Source organism: Engraulis encrasicolus, chromosome 24, assembly GCF_034702125.1.
Source record: "Engraulis encrasicolus isolate BLACKSEA-1 chromosome 24, IST_EnEncr_1.0, whole genome shotgun sequence".
Lineage (NCBI taxonomy): Eukaryota > Metazoa > Chordata > Actinopteri > Clupeiformes > Engraulidae > Engraulis > Engraulis encrasicolus.
Window position 1 is genome coordinate 25,393,386 of NC_085880.1, and position 10,651 is coordinate 25,404,036.

The 10,651-nt window shown below is 42.5% G+C and overlaps 1 protein-coding gene across 2 annotated transcripts; it reads right to left on the bottom strand.

Moving 5' to 3' along the window:
* Positions 1 to 280: 280 nt before the first annotated feature.
* LOC134441750 (solute carrier family 22 member 7-like) lies at positions 281 to 9,010 on the bottom strand. Of its 2 annotated transcripts, none has more exons than XM_063192144.1 (11): positions 8,556 to 9,010; positions 8,357 to 8,460; positions 8,114 to 8,268; positions 6,725 to 6,893; positions 5,571 to 5,688; positions 4,888 to 4,997; positions 4,210 to 4,424; positions 3,326 to 3,434; positions 1,548 to 1,647; positions 1,188 to 1,295; positions 281 to 814 (listed from the first exon to the last, which is right to left on the bottom strand). In XM_063192144.1, the coding sequence occupies exons 1-11, from the start codon at positions 8,937 to 8,939 to the stop codon at positions 809 to 811; spliced, it is 1,578 nt and encodes a 525-aa protein (XP_063048214.1). In that variant the 5' UTR covers positions 8,940 to 9,010; the 3' UTR covers positions 281 to 808. The 2 variants fall into 2 exon arrangements, with proteins under 2 accessions (XP_063048214.1, XP_063048213.1); XM_063192143.1 differs by having other exon boundaries at positions 1,161 to 1,295.
* Between the last annotated feature and the right edge of the window lie 1,641 nt (positions 9,011 to 10,651).

The window sequence follows — 10,651 nt, forward strand, 5'->3', positions numbered from 1 at the left end:
CGTAGAATGACCCATATACTGTGACAATACAGTGTATTTCAAGAACATTCGTATATGGTGAAATTTCCTTGTAGGCCTAATACATCATACCATAGTCCTATATGTACACATCATTTCTATAGGTACATAGGCATTAAGTACGGCTTACAAAATACCCTGATTTGTATTCATTTTCAGTGTTGAGAGCCATGGCACTGACTGTCATAGCTGCAGTTGCTATGGGAGGTGGTGCTACTGGATATAATATATATTGGAAATACTGTAAGGTAAGGTTAAATAATACAGGTATGGTTTATAGCACATTTCATGCATCAAGGTCGTTCAATGTAACCTGATTTACATCATCTGGCTGCGTTCAGCAACGTCAACATTCAATGTGTTCTAGTTCTGAAATAACACCCTGCAATGTTATCCCATTATTTTGGTGAGGAAACGTCAGTACAAGGATTATCTCTTCAGACTCCTTTGCTGCTGTATGTGCAGTTGTTTGCCTCCATTACATTTCAAAATTACATGTCAGTGAAACAACAAATCGAGAAGCTCTTACGAAATTTTGAAGAAATTGTCAGATTATTGGGAGGTCGGAACAAAAGAGCTTCGGAAAAACGGGCAGTCCCTGACTGTCCTCACCAAAGTACAGTAAAGACGTAACATTGCAATTAGCAGAGCATTTGCCACAAAGGTTCATCCTATGGACAAATCAGTCAATGTGGAAGTAGTTCAGTGTAGCATGCCAGCAAATTGAACATTTATTGAAGATTATTCGCAAGTTGTTCCTTCCATCTTGGTAACTGGAAATCCAATTGTGTCACACCTAAAAAAACAAATTAAAGTTAATTGAAGTACTTCTGTAAAATTGTGTAACATTACCACCGATATCAAATTATCTTAAATGCCAATTATCTGTCTGAAATGTTACAGATAGAAAAAAACTTGTTTCATTGGGTGGGGGAGACGAGAGCAAGAATTTTCAAAATGATACCCAAGATAAATCGAACCACGTCACCTATGCAACAAAGTACGATCAAGTCGATGTGACTGTCCATTGAACACCATTCATTCTCCTAGTCTTCTAAAGGAACATGGTTGCCATAGGATCGCAGGTTAGAATCTTACGTCATATGGCATATCCGTAAAAACTCCTTATGAAGTGTCTCTACCTTTTCATTAGTCTCTGACACGAGTACCTTGGGTCTTTCAATGTCTTCAATGGTCTCTGGTAGGCACTTGCCCCGGGTCTCTGGCAGGAAATTGGCAATCAGACTGGTCAGAATGGCAATAGAGCACAAGACCACCTATAGGATAGAATACCTTTTATCGTCCCAATTCACACATACAAATTTACACCATACACATTCACAGTGAGACTGAAAGCGCTCACTTCAGTGCAGACAGTAAAGGGATACTATACAACACAGTGGACTACTTACAGAAATATTAACAAAAAATATAATAAGGAGGGGGATATTTACATTACAGTATAGAAGAATAGAATACAAATTAAAGTGTAACAGAGAGCACGCACACACGCACAAACACACACAGACCTGAGGAAGACTGGCCCAGATATCATCCAGGAGCAGGATCAAGGGAGCTACTGCCACTCCTAGTCGACCCATGGAGGAGTTGTAGCCCATCCCATTTTGCCTGTTAAATGATGCAGTGAATAAATATCAAATCTTTGTTATGATTTTGCCAGCTGCGCTGCCACTTGCCAGCTGCGCTGCATTTCCTGCTCATCATTTACAGTATATAAAGCCCTGTTTTTCAGCTACACTTTGTCAGAGCGTCTGCAAAGCCTGCACCTTTAACCTGCCTGTCTACGCACTTCTCTGACTCCTGCTTCTGAACCCGGAGCCTTTTGACTTCCTGATTACTAGCGGAAAACGGACCAGCCTTTTGCCTGTACAATGACTACTCCTCTGCTCCGTGAATTCTGACCTGCCTTCTGCCATTGCAACTACGATTTCCAAATTGCCCTGAACTGCACTTCCGCCTTGGTTAATCTGCCCTGTTGTGTATGTTCCCTCCAATGCTCCCGGACCTTCCACTACCAGCTCCATAGGACGAATCTCTGCCACTGGGACACACACACACACACACACAGACAATAAAGCACAACTCATCACATTATCGTGAATAGCACCAATAACAGCACAATTTCAAAAAAAATATATATATACTGATTGTACAGAACATATAGGACATGTATGTCACAATCAGGCCTGGGGGCTGAATCTGGCACATGGGTTAATGTTTTCATTCATTTCAAATATGTATAACGACTTGCCCACATTGACCATGAATATACAGTATAGTAATATGACTTAAGCATGACATTTTTAGAGTTACAGTGATTGTGAGTAGTCCCAGGTCAGAGTAAGAGAACATACAAATACAAGTGCTGAGAGTGATCATTTCTGACTCATATACATACAATATGAGCAGGCAAATTTAAACTACCTTATGCACAACTTCAATCCATCTTTATTTGAAAAAATAAATATTGCGCTCAGCCCACCACTTACTTACCGGTACATTACATTACTGAAGCGACTTATATACTGGGTATTAATTACAGTCGCTGGAGCAACGTGGGGATTAGATGCCTTGCTCAAGGGCACTTCAGCTATGGATTGGTGTGTAGGGAGAGGTAAGGATGGAATTCGAACCTGCAATCGACTGATCTTTAGACCACCTTACTTAACCATTAGGCCATGTCTGCCCCCAACTTTATCCCAAATTGTGATTTTGGCCAGGGTCATCCCTATGCACTGTGATGAAGGACGGTTAGTCCGAAACGTCGTGCCATTAAATCTTTGGGAGCATCTAACAGTGTTGCAGACCTTTATTTTATTTTCAGTAATCTTATGTTTGGTCCAGCACCTGTGCCACTGATGTGCGCGCATTCTTTGACTTTTTGAACATTGCTTTACTGACAGGTAAAGTTTAGGGATGCTTTTGGGAAGGGTTAGATACAATACAGGGAAGATACAACCCTTCTTTAGAAAAGGGGCCCTAAGTTCCCCGGTCCAATACAAAGACAGGAACATCGGACCCGGGGAATATAGGTATGCTCCCTTTTGGCCCACTTTGAATTTGAGTTTGTCAACCATGGTGTATGGCCAGAGGTGCATCTTGCCACCAGGCAAGGCAGGCAGCCGCTTGGGGCCCCCCCAAGTCCCTAGATTGTGAATAACAGCCCACACTTTACCACAGTAGTGGCGACTTTGGTTCAAATGTTCATTCTTTTGCATTTTCGCTTGGGGCCCCATCTGACCCTAAAACCGCCTCTGTGTATGGCAACAAGTGCCTTCTTGCTCACCTGATTACTGTAGGGTACAGCTCCGAGGAGTAGAGAACCACTGTGCCAAAAGACACGCCACAGAAGCCTTTAGCCAGAGTTGCTACTATGGTCCGTGCCGCTGCATGAGCTACAGAAAATATTGGGGAAATATACGCTTTTAATGAGACATACTGTACATATAATGTGGAAATGTATTCAGTCATTGCTTTAAACATTAATCGAACGGAAATATTGCTTAACCTGTCATTCGGAAGCCTCTGATGCACGTTGTCTGCCTTGTGCCAGACAGGCTACCAATGTTTTCAAACTAAACCCACATTTAACAGTGTTCTGTTAACCCATTTTGTCCTAAGCCCTTTTTGGGAAATGGTGCCCTCTCCCTTTTAAAACCTAAATATCTCAGCCTCTGAAGCACATAAAACATGGAATAAGTTGCATTTAATAGCTAGAACCTTCATTTTACACTAGAATGTGTTCATTCAGCTCTAACATACCCACATTGATAATAAAACAGCTCAAAACCTGAATGTAGCGTATATGTTGCTCCAGGACACAATGGGTTAAGAAAGCACCAATAGAGCATCCTTACTGTCTGTTAAACGTTTTGCAAGTGCTTAGAAATGCGTGAACAATGTTGTTACCCCTAATTTGGATGGAACTAGAAGTAATCTCACCCGAATCTCTACAAAAACTAAAGAAAGGTAAACGTCAGTTGATTAACTCAAGGGGAGATGTAAAGTCAGCTTATTTCCAGAAATGGTGCAGTATCACTTAAATGGGTTTACCACCAGTTATGTCTGTACACATCATCATTCTCTGGACATGCTGTGCGTAGCATTCCCACATTTCTCACATAGAGAATAAAGCACAGGGTTATAATAGAAAGGGTGTATATACTATACCTTTGGGAACAAATATGTTAATACCAAGACAGACACCCGTCAGAAAGAGAGATCCTACTTCAGTTTTGCGGCGACCAAACTTTTCCAGCAGGTAGTACACCAAGAATTTCGCAGGAAGATCAATGGCGGCATATATGAACTGCGTGAGGTACATGTCTACTCCGAATCCTGTGATGTTAAAACGGATTCCATAGGTTGTTGAAGCAACCCCAAACCTGACATTGGAGGGATGACAATGATCAAAGTCAAAGTCAGTTACATACAGTCACATGCTGTCTTACAAATATGGATGTGTGGATGATCATGCAGCAAAATAATTTCCCTTTTGGACACAAGTTAAGTATTACTCAAACTTATTATTATGAAGTATGACGCATAAGCTGTAGCAGATATCATTGAACTAATTTCAATTGTCAACTCCTTTTTCTACAGTATATTAAGTATCACTTTAAAACGGTCCTCACTTTAAGATATGTTTAAGGGGTCTATCACTCAGGGAGTTTCATACTGTATCACATGAGGCCTGGCAACATTCCAGAATCCAATTCCAGTTTTAGAATCAAATTGTGGGACAAAGCATTATAGCAACTTCAGTGGTCAATTCATTTTTTATACTGTATGTTAGTTAACCATCACTTTAACAGACATGTTTAGGGACCCCATTGTCCCATACTGTACCATGTAAGGCCTGTCAATATTGACAGTTGTCTCATTTTTGGTGTCCTCACTAGATCCAAGAAAGTGTACTTCCTTCCACTCTTGTCAGGCTGTACAATCAAGGCAAGGTTCTGCACAGAAAGAGGAACACATAATTAGGAGTGAAAGTGTTTGAGGGGAAAATAACTTTTACAAGTCTATGGTGCCTACTGCACCATAACTTTGTAGTAAAACCCTGTTGATGCAACTTAACAGCCTTTGAGACAACTTAAATAAAACTACTATTCCTGTAGTTCAAAGGTTCACAATTTTTTCTGCTGGGACCACCTTTGAAACATAAAATTAATTTCGCAACACCCTATCGTATTCCAAAAGCCGAACTTTTTTGTCCCTTACTATGGCTACATTTTAGGCAGTCATGGGTAGGCAGTTAGGGTGTCAGACTTGTAGCCAATGATGTTTCACAGGTGGGCTTTCACTTACATTTTGATTCGAAATTACCAGAAAAGTAAATGTCCTACTTTGAATACTGCTACTAACCAACTTATCGAATGGTTGTATGTTATAAAAGCATTACGTTTTATTGCTAACTGTCCTCCGGAAACCCCTCTGCAGTACCCCCATGATACAACTCTTGGTCCTGGCCCCCAGTTTGGGAAGCACCTATGAACTTAGTTTATGAATGGAACATCAGTCACAGCTACCTCAGGTTTAGTGGAGGTCGCCTCTCTCTGGTTCATTCTGGCACATTTATGCAGATAATACTGGGCCTTCTCCAGCTGCCCCGTGGCAATTAACCATCTGGCGGATTCTGGAACCCACCTGGCACCCATGGAGATAACAGAAGTGAAAACCACACCTTTTATGATATCGTGATACCAACAAAAAACAAATCAACATGTTCTTTAAAGTGAAAGCCCATTGGGAAACTCCAACTCCCATTATCATTGTGACACAGCACTCTACAGCACACAAGTAGTGAACACTGCACACTGCACACACAACAAAATTGGATTTATGCCTCACCCGTGCAAGGGGGCAGCCCTCAATGGCACCCCTAGGGAGCAGTGCGGCGGGACGGTACCATGCTCAGGGTACCTCAGTCATGGAGGAGGATGGGGGAGAGCACGGGTTGATTACTCACCCCACCAACTTAGTGGGTCGGGAGTCGAACGGGCAACCTTTGGGCTACAAGTCTGACACCCTAACCGCTTACCCATCACTGCCCTTCTTGTTTGCATATGTAAGGGATGCCAACTAACAGGCTTGGGCAGCAGAACGTAAACCTCCCTTCTGAAATCCTCAAACAGTATTGGTAGTGCTAAGCTATTGACTGGTAGGTTAGTGGTTCGGGCGGGCCCTGAGTGGTAAACTGCACAAGATCAGGATGACCTTGGTTACACTGGTGGGGTGACCTGGATGGGAGTGTGGTTAAGGGGGGGGGGGGGGGGGGGGGGGGGGTGGGGGGTGAGTGTAACAGATGCCAACTAGCAGAATTCGGTGGTAGAACGTTAGTAAACCTCCCTCCCAAAGCCTCATACAGTATCGGTAGCAGGCCCGCTGACAAGGGGGGGCACAGGGGAATGTTGTCCCGGGCCCATGGAGATAGGGGTCCCAGAATTGGGTCCTCATTACATTGTATGTTTTAGGTAAGGGGCCCATTCAGATGACGCTGTCCTGGGCCCAGGGAAAGCTGTCAGCGGCCCTGATCGGTAGCACTGAGCTATCTGTCTGGACCTTTAGCTCAGTGTTATCGTACAGTGTCTCCCATGCAGAATTGGAGCTTTGAACGGTAGGTCTGGTCAACTGTTCAGGACGACATCAGTTACACATGCATGGTACATTACGTGATGCTTACCACCAGGATATTATGGCTGGAATGACTGGACACGTCACAGCAATGGTAAGCCACCTCCAGTCTCTGATGCAATAGGCGATGAGGGGGAAAGTGAGATGCCCAAATGTCCATGATAAGCTGTCCACAACACCCACCAATTTTCTGTGTTCAATGTCGACCCACTCCACAACTGGAACATGTGCAAATTAGATGAACCGACATAATGGTCCCACATTAAACATAAGCATAGGCCCACTACCTGCATACTAGGCTGTGCTATGCAGCTACCCTTCCATTACTTAACTGCTGACGCTTTTCATACACATGTGCATAGAGCCTTGGCCAGGGGGCCAAGTTTCAATCTCTGATCACTCGTTTTCTCTTTTTTAATTCTAATTATTGTTTCACGTAAACAACGTCCACTCAATTTTGTTGTACTTATTACAGGATATTCCACTGTATTCTGAGATACGTATGGCATCATAAGCTCTTTCAGCCAAATAGTGTTTCTCCCAAACTGGTTCCTTGGGTCTTGGTAGCCTTTCAGCTGTCAGACAGCATTTTACCAGACTATAATTAAAATGGAATTTAAATAAATCACCTCCCTCAATGACTACCAGCCAGTAGCACCACTCTCCCCTGTGGTGATAACATGTTTTCAAAACAAAATAAACACACACACTTTTGGACATTTGACCCTCAACACTTTACTGTGGATATGGTAGCCAAGTCATAGCCCTCTATGTGCCATCTGGGGAAGCAAGGGAGCTATACCCTCAGCTGCTCTTCATGGACTTTAGCACCATCCCCAACAGACTGATGTACAAATTAACAAGCATTGGTAAACCACACTCCATCTGCATTTGCATTAAGGCACTTTTTAACAGACTATACCCAGCAAGTGAGTACAAGTAGGTCACACCTCTACGGCCCTCAGATCAGCATTGGCTCACCTTTTTGGGTGCTATCTCTTTTTACAACTTTTTTTTAGCATAATTATTCATTGATTTGGCGAACAAGGACTGCTCCATTTTGTTTTACTGGGAATTACAATGACCAACAAACAGTATTATGTCTCTGCAACTTGTGTGGATTCAGCTTCAATACCCAGCGTGCTGTGATTTATTTTATTTTTTTGCATTTTCATGCTTTTTAATGGATGACACGGGAAGGTACCACAGGAAAAACTGACCAAGACAAGTGACCTTAACTGATTTTTCTTAAATGTGCATTCAATTCTATGTAACACAATTACAGTCCACTGTTCTTAGGTGTCTTGAAATGCACTTCAACTATTTTCACCACTTCATTTCAACAATTTAATCTTATTGGTCTATTTTTAACGTCCATGAACATTTAAGTCCTGAGCTTTGAAACAAAATTGAAGTCAAACAGATGGCATTCGCTCACCTAGCACAGAGGAGACAATGGGTATGCCAGTGATACCGAAGCCAGTGAGGAACCGCAGCACAGCAAACATTATGTAGGAGGTAGAAAAGGCACTGATCAATCCAAAGACCATCCCCAATATGTAGGAGACAAGCAGCATATTCCTCCTTCCATACCTGCAAGACAACAGTTGTCAGTTCTCTATTTTCCTGCAATATGGTTGTAATCATTTGCTATACTTCAATACATGAAATAATACTGTGCCTGTCACTGAGGCTCCCAAAAGTCAAAGCTCCAAACATGACTCCTATGAAGAAAATGGTGGCTGTGGCTTTGTTCAAGCCTTTGTTCTTACACACCAAGTCCCACTGACAAAGAAATGTACCAAGAACAAAAGTTTAAAAGACTGACAAAAATGAAATGTTCTAAGCACAGATAAAACGGCTAGACATATAGGTTTTACCTCTGAGGCAAGAGTGCTTTTGAAAGTGCTGTTGTCAAATACCCATCCATTCTGGCACAGCTCAGCAGCAGGAAGGTCGGTGGTGTTGGAGGAGTTGGACAGCAGGTGGAACTGGGGCTCGGAAAACATCAGACAGGATGAGGGTTCTCCATCTTGTTCTAATGGGATACTGGCAGTCCGCCTCTGCTCAGCAGTGAGATTGGCGAAGGCACCATCGGTGTCCAGACCATTGATGTCGCAATGATGTGATGGAATAGCTGCTATAAAATTGTTTAACATGAAATGACATGGTAAACTGAAACGGCCAAGAAAGCTAAGGGTCAAGATGAGCGCCTGGTATCGTCCGAAACCATTGACTTCCAAAAGAACATCCTCAAACTTCATCCTGCCACCAAAGTATTGAATATGCCTTCAAGGCCACAAACTCAGTTTCGATGCAGCTGAAGTGCCCTTCAGGCTTATACTGTCTCTCGCTCTAACTAGCTCTCATTATGTTATGCATACAGTTAAAACTTAACACAGGATTACACCTTCTCTGCCCTGTCCAGTCAATGTGCATCTGCCCGCAATTGTTTCTCCCTGAGTTTATGTTTGTAGACAAGCTGCTTTTGGCAAGATTACAGGTGTTGGTTTAAGTTTCCCTACCCTCTAAAAATACACACTATTTTTGAGTTAGATGCTCTCAAAAAGCACTGACTGGTGTGAGCGATGCCTTGTACAAAAAGAGCCTTCAGAAGATCTATGATCAAGACTTTCGTGAAGCTGGGGAGGGTTACAAAGATATCTCTGAACACTTTGATAGTCATGTATCTACAGTAATACTGAGAAGATTGCCTACAAAAGGAGAAGGTTCAGTCCTGTTGCTAAACAGTATTGTCTAGATGGGGTCTTCCTGCAAAGGTGACCAGGACAACACAGGCAAGATAGGCATGAGTTGGAAAAGAATGCTAGAGTGTGACCTAAAGCCTTCCAAAAGCCTTTGGCATACAGTCAATCAGAAAAACATTAACAGGAGGTGTTTCTCTCCCTTAGGGCCTGGACAGATTGCTGTAAGACGGAAAAATTAAGACATTTTGCAGGAAAAAATCTGACCACCTCTCCACCAACTGGGGGTCAGAGAATGGGTGATGTAACAGGACAAGCGTCCAATACACAAGAGCAAATCAATATCATTCTCCTTAAATAGGAGAAAATACAACACTTGGAGTGGCCCATAGCAGGGATGGACGGGCCATCGGGAATAGCGGGCATTTTCCGGTGGTTCTTGCACCCTCATGGGCCCCTATTTTCAGAAATGTAAATATGTATATTTTTTTCTTCTTTTTTACATTTCTGAAAATAGGGGCCCACCAAGAAATGCACCGGAAAATGCCAGATGGCCAGTCCAGCTCTGCTACGAGCCACTCCAAGTGTTGTATTTTCTCCTATTTAAGGAGAATGATATTGATTTGCCCTTGTGTATTGGGCGCTTTTCCTGTTTCATTACCCATTCTCTGAATCCCAGTTGGTGGTGGTATATATACACACACACACACTAAATAGGGGCCCACAAGGGTGCGAGGCCCACCGGTGAGTCAGTTCTGCGTCGCTAATTATGAGGGCCCCCAGCTTCACACAGGTGCCACAATGGGCTGTACCGGGGAATTCAACATTTTGATGAAAATATGGAAATAAACTAATGTTTACAATGTTTACATGATATTCTAATTGGAAAGAAGCTCAGATGAAGAGCAGAACAGAACACAACAGAACAGTCCACATCATTTCAGGAAATTGCTCATGAGTAATCCCTGGTGAAATATGAGAATACATAGGATATTTTAATATAATCATTTTAATGCTAAGTCTATTCCAATATAGAGAGAGAGAGAATATCAAAAAGAAAAAGGAAAAATACCAAGGCACTCGCATCTATCAAAAATAAAAAAGCTTTATTGCATGGCTTGGTTACAGTAAACCTTTTAACAACATGTTTCGGCCCTCCAGCCTTCCTCAAGGACTCAAACAGTTCTCAAACAGAAGGAAGAGGTTTTTAAAAAATAGGTCAATGGGAAATGGGAAATAAAATCACATGGGCTAATTCAGCGCATCCCCTA

What these genes read in the sequence shown, in the direction of transcription:
- LOC134441750 (XM_063192143.1), bottom strand. Translation starts at nt 8,939, where the DNA reads ATGAAGTTTGAGGATGTTCTTTTGGAAGTCAATGGTTTCGGACGATAC. An exon ending in CGACCTCCACTAAACCTGAG is followed by an intron (nt 4,998 to 5,570) that starts GTAGCTGTGACT and finishes CTTTCTGTGCAG; the next exon opens with AACCTTGCCTTGATTGTACA. An exon ending in ATATTGACAGGCCTTACATG is followed by an intron (nt 4,425 to 4,887) that starts GTACAGTATGGG and finishes CTCCAATGTCAG; the next exon opens with GTTTGGGGTTGCTTCAACAA.